Source organism: Lissotriton helveticus, chromosome 2_2 (genome assembly GCF_964261635.1).
Source record: "Lissotriton helveticus chromosome 2_2, aLisHel1.1, whole genome shotgun sequence".
Classification (NCBI taxonomy): domain Eukaryota; kingdom Metazoa; phylum Chordata; class Amphibia; order Caudata; family Salamandridae; genus Lissotriton; species Lissotriton helveticus.
Window position 1 is genome coordinate 167,515,955 of NC_136060.1, and position 13,692 is coordinate 167,529,646.

At 47.6% G+C, this 13,692-nt stretch overlaps 1 protein-coding gene across 6 annotated transcripts in view; it reads left to right on the top strand.

Annotated features, from left to right (window-relative positions):
• The window catches only part of ATP8A1 (ATPase phospholipid transporting 8A1), a 1,103,292-nt gene that overhangs the window by 188,327 nt on the left and 901,273 nt on the right, over window positions 1-13,692 (top strand). For all 6 annotated transcript variants that reach the window (XM_078678248.1, XM_078678246.1, XM_078678250.1 and 3 more), the window contains exon 5: window positions 9,146-9,191. In XM_078678248.1, coding sequence (XP_078534374.1) covers window positions 9,146-9,191 — 46 coding nt within the window. The remainder of the gene's footprint in view (window positions 1-9,145; window positions 9,192-13,692) is intronic.

The window sequence follows — 13,692 nt, forward strand, 5'->3', positions numbered from 1 at the left end:
TCTGCCCAGAGTGCTGAAGAAGATCAGGCGCGACCAGGCCCAAGTCATCCTTGTGGCTCCGGACTGGGCACGGAGGTTCTGGTATCCCGAGCTACTCAGCATGTCTGTCGATCCCCCGATTCGTCTTCTCCTTCAGGAAGACCTTATGTCGCAGCAGCAGGGGACGGTCCTCCACCCGAACCTGTCCAGTCTCAACTTACATGCGTGGAGATTGAGCGGCGGCAGATGAGGCCATTTGACTTGCCTCCTGAAGTCTGTAATGTCATTCTGGCAGGCAGGCGTCCCTCCACAACATCAGTATACGCCTGCAGGTGGAACAAATTTGTGGCATGGTGCACAGCAAAGGCTGTGGATCCCCTTTCTGCCCCTCTTTCAGAGGTTCTCCTCTTTCTTCTTTCTCTTGCCCAGCAGGGCGCTGCTCTGGGCACTCTGAAGGGCTACCTCTCGGCCATTTCCGCCCTGCTTAAGTCTACCTGATCAGCCCTCTTTGTTCAAGTCCCCGGTTGTAAATAGGTTTTTGAAGGCCATCACTCATATGTTTCCTCCAGTTCCTTTCGTGATGCCTCAGTGGGATTTGAACCTTGTTCTCACTTTTCTGATGGGCGCTCCCTTTGAGCCACTTCATAACTGTCCTATACGTCTCCTTACTCTGAAGACCGCTTTCCTGGTTGCCATCACCTCTGCCAGCAGAGTGAGTGATCTCTAGGCCTTTTTTCTCAGCCTCCTTTCCTTTCAGTCCATCCGGAAAAAGTTGTGTTGCGGACGCGACCCACTTTCCTGCCCAAGGTAGTCACAGTCTTCCACATCGGGCAGTCCATCACTTTGCCCACCTTCTTTCCGCCTCCGCATCCCTCGAAGGACGAAGAGAGGCTCCACCACCTGGACCCAAAACGTGCGCTCTTATTCTATTTGGATCGCACAAGCCAGTTCCGGGTGGATGACCAACTCTTCGTTGGTTACGTGGGAGCTAAGAAGGGACGGGCGGTGCACAAACGAACCATTTCTCGGTGGGTCGTCTTGTGCATCAAGGCTTGTTACTCTTTGGCTCGAAAGGAGCCTCCTGTGGGGCTGCGTGCCCATTCTACACGGGCAACGGTGGCTACAACTGCCCGGGCCGGGTAGTGCCCTTGCAGGACATCTGTCAGGCAGCTACGTGGGCCTGGCTGCACACGTTCGCAAGACAGCCAAGTCCGGAGAGATGGCTTTTTTCGGCCATTCCGTTCTCCAGGACTTTCTGGTGTGATCATTGGTTCGCAGACCCACCACCGGGGTTGGTATTGCTGGGGTATCTATTCTAAGGTAGGGAATCTAATACTAACCTGTTTCTTTCAGATGCACAAGGTACTTACCTTCGGTAACGATATATCTGTAAGAAACAGTAGTTAGTATTAGATTCCTTACCGCCCCACCCATTCTCCCCGTTCTGCGAACCGATATCTAGGGTTAAGGTCATTCCCCTACAGGGCCCTAGTTTTTTTATGGCACCAGTGTTGGTTTTTATCATGGCTCTGCGTTTTCTGGCGCAAAAAAGCTGTGTATAAGAACTGACGTCAACGCGCGAGGGCGGCGTCTAAGTACTCCGGCGACGTCATCCTGCCGCCAACGATGCCAACGATGCCGTTGATGGACGCGGAGCCGCAGACGATGCCTACCGACGCGCAAGGGTACTGCTACGCAAAAGTTTCCGGATCCAGTCTGATGCCTGGGGATATTCTAAGGTAAGGAATCTAATACTAACTACTGTTTCTTACAGATATATAGTTACCGAAGGTAAGTAACTTGTGCTTCAACCCATAAAGAATTAGAAACATGCAGCCAGACCTATTGACCTTGTCAGCTGTAGAATCTGCAGGCCGCTGCCCTGGCTTCAGGCAGACTGTCCTCCGAGTCTGAGGCTGTATTTTTACACCTCGTTATCTGTTCGCAGCAGAGCTAAGGGAAGGTTGTGTCTGTGGCTCGATGAACGTGGCGGCACGGGCTGAGGGGGCTGATAAAGAACGGAGTAACCTGATTTCCAAGAACAGCGGAAACATAGGGAGCAGACCGCGTGCCTTGTTAAAACACAGATGTTCATGTGTTTTACGGTAGAAGGTAGTCTCCCAGCATGCATGTTCCCTCCAGTCTGCTTTCTATTTTACTCAGTCAGCTTTTTCTTAGTTGCACAGGTTACGTGATTGCTGGCTCTGTCCTCACCCTGCTTCAGTACATCCGAGGCAAGGCCCATGAAGGATGGACTCTCGTGCATGTTATACAGTGTTAAGGCAGGGGTGTGTAAAGGGCACTGCTGCGGACTCTTGGTGCTGGGCGCCCGTTGTCCGACACCACCCTCAGGGTGGTCTGTGGGCTTTGTGTCTGGTGTGAATCATATGTTTTAGTAGCGGCCTCATCCTATTATGGGTCTGTGTGGTGCAGCATGTGTGAGTGGAAGTCAGAGTCTATGTTCGGTAGCTGGCCTGCCTGTTATGTGACTGACTCTGCCCAGCGCTACCAGCCCCTTCAGCGGTCCCTGTCAGTCAGAAAATAGAAACGCGTTCATAGGTAGGCTTATAAACCGTGGTAGATTAGACACACAGCAATTGATGGCAGATCATTATCCCCAATACGTGTCTTTTGGAGTGACTCTACCCCCGCCCCTGTGGTTTTCCAGAGGCAGACACCATTGGGTAGGCCGCGGTCACTGATAGTGCTGCGCCATTGCCCTGTGCCTGGTCGCCGTGGCCGTCTGTAGCCCTGTGCCTGGTCGCCGTGGGCCTCTGCAGTCCTGTGCCTGGGCGCCGTGGGCCTCTGCAGCCCTGTGCCTGGTCGCCGTGGCCCTCTGCAGCTGTGTGCCTCGTCGCCGTGGGCCTCTACAGCCCTGTGCCTGGTCGCCGTGGCCCTCAGCAGCCCTGTGCCTGGTCGCCGTGGCCCTCTGCAGCTCTGTGCCTGGTCGCCGTGGCCCTCTGCAGCTCTGCGCCTGGTCGCCGTGGGCCTCTGCAGTCCTGTGCCTGGTCGCCGTGGCCCTCTGCAGCTCTGTGCCTGGTCCAGCCCCTGGTCGCCATGGGCCTCTGCAGCCCTGTGCCTGGTCGCAGTGGCCCTCTGCAGCCCTGTGCCTGGTCGCAGTGGGCCTCTGCAGCTTTGTGCCTGGTCGCCGTGGCCCTCTGCAGCTCTGTGCCTGGTCGCCGTGGGCCTCTGCAGCCCTGTGCCTGGTCGCCGTGGGCCTCTGCAGCCCTGTGCCTGGGCGCCGTGGCCCTCTGCAGCCCTGTGCCTGGTCGCCGTGGCCCTCAGCAGCCCTGTGCCTGGTCGCCGTGGCCCTCTGCAGCTCTGTGCCTGGTCGCCGTGGCCCTCTCCAGCCCTGCGCCTGGTCGCCGTGGCCCTCTGCAGCCTTGCGCCTGGTCGCCGTGGGCCTCTGCAGTCCTGTGCCTGGTCACCGTGGCCCTCTGCAGCTCTGTGCCTGGTCGCAGTGGGCCTCTGCACCTTTGTGCCTGGTCGCCGTGGCCCTCTGCATCTCTGTGCCTGGTCGCCGTGGGCCTCTGCAGCCCTGTGCCTGGGCGCCGTGGCCCTCTGCAGCCCTACGCCTGGTCGCCGTGGCCCTCTGCAGCCCTGCGCCTGGTCGCCATGGCCCTCTGCAGCCCTGCGCCTGGTCGCCTTCACCTGCCAGCAATAATTAATTTCCTTTCAAGTGGATTCTCCTTTGCGGGCATAGACATTGGTTGTTTTACTGCGATGAGTGTATCCTAACCCCCTTTTTCTGCCCCTTGATGCATTTGTGATCTGCTTCACGAGTCTGAATAAATCGGTGTGTTTACTGACAGCCGGTTTTGCTTATATCTTCGCTAATTCACTGAGCCATTCTTGCGCGCAGCTGGATTTCCTTTTATCTAAGGCATATTAAACGGTGTGATCGACAGGTCCCCAGTTCCCTCGTCGAGGATGGCACCTTACTTTCCGTTCCCCTGACCTTTTAAATTGGTATTGACAACCGCTGTCTGATGTAATTCTCTGGACCTCATAGTATGTTGGAGGGTATAGCAGCCCACATGCTGAGGCTGTCCCAGATCAGAAATCGGGATGGTTGCATATTAGAACTCCCTCGTCTCAATCTCCTTGCCGTAGCCACAGAATGGGATGTTCCTCTGTCCCTGGCCCTGTCGCATTCCTAGTATTGTCTGAATCTTTTCGTCTGGAGGTTGAGAGAAGGGGTATTTAAGACACATATTGCATCTCCCAATTTATCTTTCTTTTCAAACTTCTAGGAAAAAAAACCCAAAAAAGTCATAGTGCCGTCATTAGGCTTCTTTTGACTGATGGGCTAATGCAAATATTTTTTCTGCAGTCACTTGTCTGCCTGAGAATATTCTGGAATTTTTGCACTGTGGGTTTGAAAATAAACTGTCCGTTTCCACTTTAAGACTACAGTGGTCAGTGATTAGAGTTTTTAGGATTCCGTGAGGAATCTTGTCAAGGGTGGAAGTCTTGTGTCAAAGATGTTTAAAGGCTTCGAGTTATTAAAATCAAGAATAAGGAGTCTTTATCTATCCACGGAACTTTCCTTAGTTTTAATCGTTTTACAGAAATTATCTTTTAATCTTTGGAGAAAGTTACAAACATTTTACTTTTCATTGTTTCACCACACCAAGAACAGTTGGAGAGTTGAGATATTTTCTTTGTTGTGATCCAATTTGGCTGATTTGTAAGCACTGGTTCTCTTTGAGATTGAGGCCAGGATTTGTTCCTTACATTAATTTGGCTCTCCTTAGGAAACAGGAAGTAGTTATTCCAGATTAATGCCTTTATGCTTCTTCGGACTCCGAGGCTTCTTCGGATTACGAGGCTATGCTTCATATTGTAGCTGTGGTAAGGGCCATTAGAGATTTACTTACTCAGGTCTACAGAATATAGCCAGTCGGACAGTGTGTTACTCAGTTTTGGTAAGACTAAGAGATTTTAAATTGTCCCAAGCTACTTTAAATCTATGAGTTAAAACTGAAATCTCCTTAACATATCAAGATAGTCAGGCAGAGAATGTCTGCTATCAGTTCAGTTTGCTCTCCCATGGGAGTATCTGTGCATGATATGTAAAGATGCAACATGGACTCTTCCTTCCACATTTATTTCATATTGTATCATGCATTCAGCACAGACAAAGTGTGTTTAGGCGCTTTAATTTCTAAACCTACTATGTTATACTTTTTCAAGTCTATCTTTAAATATTTCAGTCATTATCTTTTTGTAGTGTTATAATAAAGTTTGTATTGACACTGTTTTTTGTGGTTGGTAATTCATATTGTGATTAACTGCTTGGGCACATCCTCAACTATGTAAGGAGTAGGACGAGTAAAGAGATGAGGAAGTAATGTCCAGATTACTTCTCGGTAATCATTACCCTAATTCTTCCTTCCTCGTCCCGGTACAATGACCCTCTGTTTGTAGAGATCTTCCTCAGTGTTCTGATTGAACGGCTTCATAATTTCAGGAAGTGGTTGGGGGAGGGGCTGTAAAGTTTAGCATTTATTGTCTAGGTTTCTTAGATATGGGAAAGAGTTTTGTAAGAGAGTGATGTGATACATCGGCGGGCCTAATCTCAATTAAGTACTGGAGGGAGGAAGGAAGAATTGAAGGTTACAGATAAGTAATCTGGACTATATGGTTTCCAGCCAGTCATGTATTTTGCCTCATAGAGATGCGGAATGTACATTATTATAGCAGATCACGTGGGCCCCTCAATATTGTAGGTGATGATAATATGTCTTTATATAGTGCAGGGTGGCTATCGCCTTCATGAAAAAATATTGAATTTCAGAAATGAAATATCCTGTTAATGAACAATAGCACAATCTGTCAGTTACATCAGGCACATCAAGAAGAGCAATAGCAAAGTCAAAGTACAATCTCAGGATTATTATTATACGCTGTATTTAATTAATTCAGACGTTTCCTGTTATGCGACCAGTTTCGTTCTCACCAGGCAAGGAGGGGGTGAAAGGGACTTTCCAGAAGTACAGTTGTGCGTGGCCTTGGCTTTTAGCCAGCAACACTTTTTTTTCCTCTTGGGTTTCTTGAGCCTATACTTGCAACCATAAAATCTAAATTCAGTTCTCAGAATGTAACCAGTTACGTTGAAATAGCAAGTCGGGAAAGAACTACTTGGAGCTAGGCCCAAGTGTGGCGGAGTCCCCTTCTTGCAGCTTTGGCAATGGCAGTACCTTTAGAGCTCATGAGGAGTGAAATTGATTCCGTGTGTCACACTGAAGGTTTTCGCACAGTCACTGTGGACCGTCATGTGTGTGATTGCTATAGTACCGCTGTTTTCTGGAAGGGAGAAGTTTACCTTCTCAGGCAGTGGGCATATGTTGTGAGGTTATGCACCATAAGCAGTCCGGTTCAGTTAGTTCCTGAAATTCAGTGACAGTCACTGTGCTCCAACATGGAATTCATCACTGGTTCCCGATCTGTTTGCTGTCACCTCCCGTTTCACCAATCAGAGGCAAGGCCAGTGCTGAGTCTTTCTTGTGTGCCTATCCATGTACGTGTTCCGTCGTAAATGTCAGTGTTCAGTTTGCGTGTACATTTGAAATAATTTTTATGCCCTCTTGCTCAGCACTTTTTTTTTAACTATATTGATAGTCAAATAATTTTATCTCCCGAAGACTATAAAGCACTTTGCTCATAACAGCCTAAGTAGACTGTTTCTAAGGAAGCCTGTGTCTGCACAACCCTTTTACTTACATTCTCTAGTAAAAGGGTCTCCAACCTTTCTGTAGTGAGAGCTAATTCTGCTCAAGGAAAGTCCTGCCGAGCTACTAGCATATTTTATCACTGTAAAATGCTGATGATATATATTAACTTTACACTGGGACCACCCTAAGCACGATTATCAGTAGTAACCACCCAAACATTCCAGGTGAAGTTATCAGCAGAATGCTAAGGAAACGTTTATCAATATTAAATGCTTGTAATCAAGTAAAATTCAAATCATCACATACTGTATGACACATAAAGTATTACCACAGCAATAAGTCTTCCCAACTCAAATTGAATTATCTTTCAGCTAACAACTTTAAATTTGTTTTAGAATTGCAATATTTTGTCTTCATTAGTATATTCGTTTTAGAAAATACACATATCAAAATCACTTTCCACTATGAGCAATCAAACTCAATTTTCCAGAAGAAACACCTTTCTGAAAAACAATTTTCTTCCTTTAAAAATCAAATCAGTTTTCCTTGTTAGAAAATACACAGTCGCTAAACATCAGCTTTTCGTTTTCATTGAGTACCGCCATGTAAAAATGCCTCTCATGGACAAATTCTGCTTCAAATACCCAGGTATTGGAATCATAGGCCATGCTTGCTCACCATAACACTATGAATGCCTCTGTTATGCTAATAATGCCCATCATTAAACCAGGGCTACCACTGTGCCACAGCTGGATGCCCAACATATATTAGTTATGGCCATTATTATGGGAGAAGTGGATGCCACTCTGTCAGGAAGGGCTAAAAGCAGGTCAGTCATACTCTTTATATGTCAGTGATGGCAGCAGATATGTAATTACTAGATCTGTATGCACAAAATAGTCAAGGATGAACATTTTATGGCTATGGCACAATTATACCATGAACGGGCTCAATTGGGTCAGAGATAATACTCTTATGGTGGGGGCCAGCATACATATTTGGCAGTCCTTGACACTAGGCGTAGCTTTAAGGAATCAACACTGTTTATTAGGGAAGGACACAATGTCACACACCCACACAAAATTGAATGTGAGGCTTCTAATTTTCTCTGCCCTGGATGCATCCGTCTCCTCAGCTCTTTGGTTAATCATGCTCACAACTAACTCATTTTCACTCTAGTTCTTGCAGTCACACACTTTGGTGGGTCAGCCCTTGTTACTGCTGCTACTATTCTTTGCTGTCGCACACGGTGCGACTGATAGAGCAGGGCATATAACATGCCCGATCTACTACTTAGGTAGATTTAAAGTGGATAAAGATGGTTCATGTGGCGGATCCATAGGCCAACGCCGTAGCCTCCCCATGCTTCAACACCCTCCGCAAGACCTTCAAATGGATCCCTGCCCACAAATCCAGGAAGTCCGTCACCTACGCATTCATCACCAGCAGGCTGGACTGTGGGAACGCCCTCTATGCCGAAATCAATAAATCTCTTCTCCACAAACTCCAGACCGTCCAGAACGCCGCAGCCAGACTCGTCCTCAGCATCCCACGACAAGACCACATCCCCCAGCACCTATGAGTCCTCCACTGGCTCCAGTCGAAAAAATAGTGACCTTCAAGCTGCTCTCACACACCTACAAAGCCCTCCACAACACCGGACCCCAATACCTCAATAAAAGAACCTCCTTCTACGCCCCCAAAAGAAACCTCCGCTCCGCTGACCAGGCCTTGGCCTAAATCCCCCGCATCCACAGAGCCGGAACAGGAGGCAGATCCTTCTCCTACATTGCGGCCAAGACCTAGAACAAACTCCCCGTCAGCATCATATGAAGCCCCACACTGCAAGCATTCAGGAAGGACCTCAAGGGCTGGCTTTTCTAATGACCGGAGCTGCCCAAATCCCCCACCTCCAGTGCGCTCTATAAATCCCTGATTGATTGATTGATAGACCAACACAGTGTGTGTTTGAGTGTTATCAAGAGGACCTGCCATTGGGTTGGCTGTCTTACAGGTAATGAAACGAGTAGTGCTGCCTTCTTTAATACACACAGAATCTCTGAGATCGGCTTGGTTTGGCTTCACCTCTGAGAGATACTTTGAGGGTGCTGGTGAGCTACCAGTAGCTCCCGAGCTACTGGTTGGAGACCCCTGCGCTAGTATGTATACAGTGTTTTGATACTTTGTTAAGTGGGAATTACAGGTGGTGTATGCACCGCAGTTTTATTCTGCTAATTTTTTTTATTAACACTTCTCAAATCGTGTTATAGGTTATCAATTATGTTTCTTTTTACTGTTCGTCATATATTTTCAATGGCTTAAAAACCATTACTTGTGTTTTTATTAATATAAGTATATGTGGTCCTAACTTGTTGATCTGATGAGCAAGTTGCATTTTTTCAGTTGGCGCTATATTATTTAGAGCATGAAAATAGCAAATTGACACATTTTTTACATGTTAACTGAAGCATCCTTTTTATTTACTTCAGAAAAGACACAAAGCCGACAGGCAAGTGAACAAGAAGAAAACACAAGGTACATGCTGATATTTTTCAATCCAAACTTTTTACGTTTTAACAAATGATAGTTACTTACTTTGTCTTTTGAGTAAATGTATTTTCTCATGTTTAGTTTTTTTTTTAATTCTCTTGTTATGATAGTTTATCATTGTCATTATTGAAAAGTATATCCACTACATTTTCTTAGAATGAAGGATACAAGAATGCAGTTCCTCAAAAGGAGGCTTCCCAGAGGTCTATAACATTTGCATCAATGATAAACCTCATTTAAAAATGGCTATGGATATTATTTCCGCAGTAAATAAACTGCTAAAGTCTCACCAATTCATAGCACAAATTAAATTATTATTCAGAAAGTAGTTCAGTGCATGTTCCTTTAACCCGTGGTTTTTCATTGAATGTCCACGTTTTTTTAAATGCTAAATTCTAACTATAACGACCCTGAAACCTCTGTTTTTTTCAGTGAATTTCTAAGTTTTTTTAACTAGAAGTCACATTGCAGAGTGGTGGACAAAGGGAGCTGGACCTCCAACCAGCACTCCGGAATTCCACTGCATAGGCCTTACAGGAGCTACCAGGAGGGCTTCTTGGCCCCAAAGCCCCTCATGAGTAAAGTGGGCTTCATCCCCTAGCCAGTAGTGCGCCAGGAGGCGCCTTTGCAGAGTGGTGGAGAAAGGGGGGCGTGGCCTCCAAAGACCTCTTAGCAATCCCACTGTGTGGGACTTACTTCAGGTAACAGGAGGGGTAGTTGGCCCCCAAGGAGGCCTAGGGGGGGCAACTACTGCTCCTCTTACCTGCAGTAAGTCCCACACAGCAGAATTGTTGAGTTCTGTTAGCAGGCCATGCCTCCTTTGTCCACCAATCTGCAAACGTGCTTCGTGGTGGGCTCTTGGTTGGGGGATGAAGTCCCCTTGCCTCTTGAGGGTCCCTGGGGCCAACTAGCCCCCATGTTACCTCCAGTCAGCCCCACACAGCTGGATTGCTGAGAGGTGGTCAGAGGCCATGTCTCCTTTCTCCACCACTCTGCAAACTGCTCATTGGGGAATGAAGTCCACTTTAGTCCTGATGCCCTCAGGACACAAGGGGGCCTCGTCCTCCCACCAGCAGTGCACCAAGAGGCACATTTGCAGAGTGTTGTAAAAATGAGTGTGGCCTTCGACTACCTCTCAGCAATCCCACTGTGTGGATCTAACTGGAGGTACCTGGTAGGCTAGTTGGCCCCTAAGGACCCTCAGCAGCGACGGGGACTTAATCCCCCAACTAAGAGCGTGCCAGGAGCCGCGTTTGCAGAGTAGTAGAGAAAGGGGACGGGGCCTCCGGCGAGTTGTCGGCTTCATTTGTTTTGTATTTTAGGAAGTGGGGCTGTGTACCCCCACTTCCCTTTTACCCTTTGAGCCCCTGGTACCCCATCCCCCGGGTCCGAACCATTTTTTAAAATTAAATTGAAAAGGGAGGCGGGCTGCGTGGCCCCCCTCCCAAGGCTGATTATGGCCCCTGGTACCCACAACTCCGGGGCTAGGCCTTTATTCTTATTTTAATGCATATGGGGAGGGGAGCCGCGCGCCCCCCCCTACCCAGGCCGATTTCGGCCCCGGAGACCCCACCCCCCATCGCTTGGCCACAACTTTGGGGACCGCGGGGCCATTTTTGGCCCGTGCACCCCATCCCCAGGGCTTGGCCATTTCTTTGTAATTTTTTATCTTTTTTTTGTAAGGGAGGGGGGCCCATCTCACCAGCTCAATTTCGGCCCGGGGCCAATTTTAAATTAAAATAAAAAAAGGGAGAGGTGCCGCGTGGCCCCCTCCCAGGCCATTTTCGGCCCCAAAGACCCCATCCCCCATCGCTTGGCCACAACGTTTGGGACAGCGAGGAGCCCCAATGCCCCAGCAGTCCCTGCCAGCTCCCCGCCTCCTGTGGGAGCCGGCATTGCTTTTGGGCTGAGGGAGCTTCTAACCTGCAGCTCCCTCTGCCCAAAAGCAATTCTGCTTTACTTCATGGAAGCGAGAGCACCTTTTCTGCTCTCGCTTCCATGAAGAGAAGCAGAGTTTGCTGTGGCATGGCCGGAGCAGTGCTCCCTCCAGGTAATAGAAAACTGCAATGTCCCGGGTGGGCACCCAGGGACATTGCTGGAGCCGGACCTGGGAATGGCGGTCCCCAGGGCCATGGAGGGCTCCTTGAGGGGGGCCGCGCAGCCCCCCCATCTACATTGGAGCCCCAGGGAGGTGGTGGTCTCCAGGTCAGTGGGCTGCAAGGGACCCCCCGCATTCACTTAATTTATGCCCCGGGGAGGTAGTGGTCCCCAGGGCTGCGGTGGGCAGCGGGAACCCTTACTTTTAATGACTGTAGCCCCGGGGAGGTGTCGGTACCTTGGGCTGCGTGGGGGGCAAAACACCCTCCCATACTTTATATTAACAAAAAAGTCCCAGGGAGGTGGCGGCACCAAGGGATGTGGGGGGTCTGCGTAGTCCTCCCTCCTGCATTTCATGAACATAGCCCTGGGGAGGTGGCGGCCCCCAGCTGCAAGTGCCCGCACGGGTCCCCGCATATCTAATTACAATTGCCCCCCCGGGACCTGGCTTAAAAGAAACGAAGCGCGGGATTCAAGCACAAATCCAGCTGAAAATTTGAACAAATGCTTTATTCAGCTAGAACCCCTGAGCAGGCCTAGGGGGTCAGGGTGTTTCAACCCTTCCCCTTTTTCTTGTTTTTTATTGCTTTTTAACCTTTTTTCTTGTGACTCGGTTCAACCGAGTCACAAGAAGGCTGCTAACACTTCCTGGTTGGAACAGTTAGCAGCCAATCATATTGCAGACACAAGCTCAGGAGGATTTGCCCTTCCTCCATGGCTATATTTGCATATCTGAGAAATATTTAAATTTCTCAGCAACTACCGAACAGATTTACACCATTTAACAAATACAGTGCTTTCTGAACCAAAAGCTAACTTTTTGCCAAATTTGGTGTAATTCCTTTCAGCAGTTCGAGCTGTAGCCATGTCTAAAGTTTCCTATGGAAATTAACATGAAGAAAACACCTTTTTAGACCCCCCTTTTTCTCTGCCCGCTTGACTTTCTATGTGGAAATAGACCTACTGTGCCACACTTTTTTGAAAATTTCCTGAAGATTAGCCACATAGCGCCAAAGTTATAAGTAAGTCAAAAAACTTTTTTCCTATGGAAGCTAGGTCTTACCCGCAACTGTAACTACCTGCTGGCGATCACCATAAGGTTATATATATATATATATATATCTAGAGAGAGAGCGAGAGATGTAGACATATTTATATTAATTCTCTGAAAAAAAGGCAAGATTCAAATATAGCTTTGGTTATTACTTTAACATATGTTTTTAAAAAGAAATCTGAAATTCACTTTAAAAACCACAGGTAAAGTACAGATGTACAAATGTACAAATTAAAACCAAAAAACCATTAAAATTCACAAGTTATGGTTCGTTTTACAATTCGTACCTCCCACTACAACCATGCAAGCCATAACATGCTAAATGCAATGCTCGAGTGGGTAATTTAAAGTTTGTTTGCTTGCAAAGGTAAACAAATAGTTGGAACAGTGGATGTTGGCCAATATAGGAACAATATATTCCATTGATGCAGACCATATTGTGAGTTTTATACTCCTGGATAAGAGAGGAAAATGAGCGACATCCAAGCTTACCTTCCTGTATAGTAAATTATATCACAAATGGTGCTCAAATGGGAAAAGTTGTCCTACAGTAACATTCTTGAGTACTGATTTGCATTGATCACTGCAGCCCAAAGGTATGCTTCATCATCTGTGTTTTCACCATACCATAGTAAGTGAATACTCCTACGTTTAATCCTTGGGTGTTTTTTAATATTACCCTGGATCCCTGCTTTAGTCCAGAATAAGAAATATGAAGGAACTTCCTATTACGGTGGGTCCGCCAGAATAGTTGATATTCAGCTTCTCTAATGTGTGAAGAGAGATTTTGTGATGAAGGCAAGATTTTTGAGGACCTATAACATTACTAGAGGATTGGCTATCTCCCTTAACATTGGGCTAAATTCTCCAAACCCTGTGGTTACTGAACAATCCACCTCCTTCGTCACTGTCATCAGGAGAGCAACAGAAGTCCTTGACTTAACATTACCCATGTAGGAAGTCAATACCAATGTACTTACTGAAGCCCTTAACCCCGCAGCCACTACTCAAGAAGCTCTGCTTCCTTTTAATGAGGCCCTTATTGATATACTTGTGGGTTTCTCCTGGGGATCCAGTGTTTCTGCTTCAGCAGCCCACTCCGCAGAGCTTGGTGATCGTCCAGTTGTCTGGACTTCAGTTTGTTCCCTACCATCCACCCGATAGGGAATCTAAGAGGACAGAAAAAACTTTAGGCACGTATTTTCCAGTATTGCCTTGCCTTGCGATCTGTCAACACCTCATACCTTCCTAGGCACCTTGTGGGACCGAGTGGTGGAAATCTTGCCAACTGCCAAGTCAACAAAACCTTGCCATGTCTGACCCTTGACTATCAAG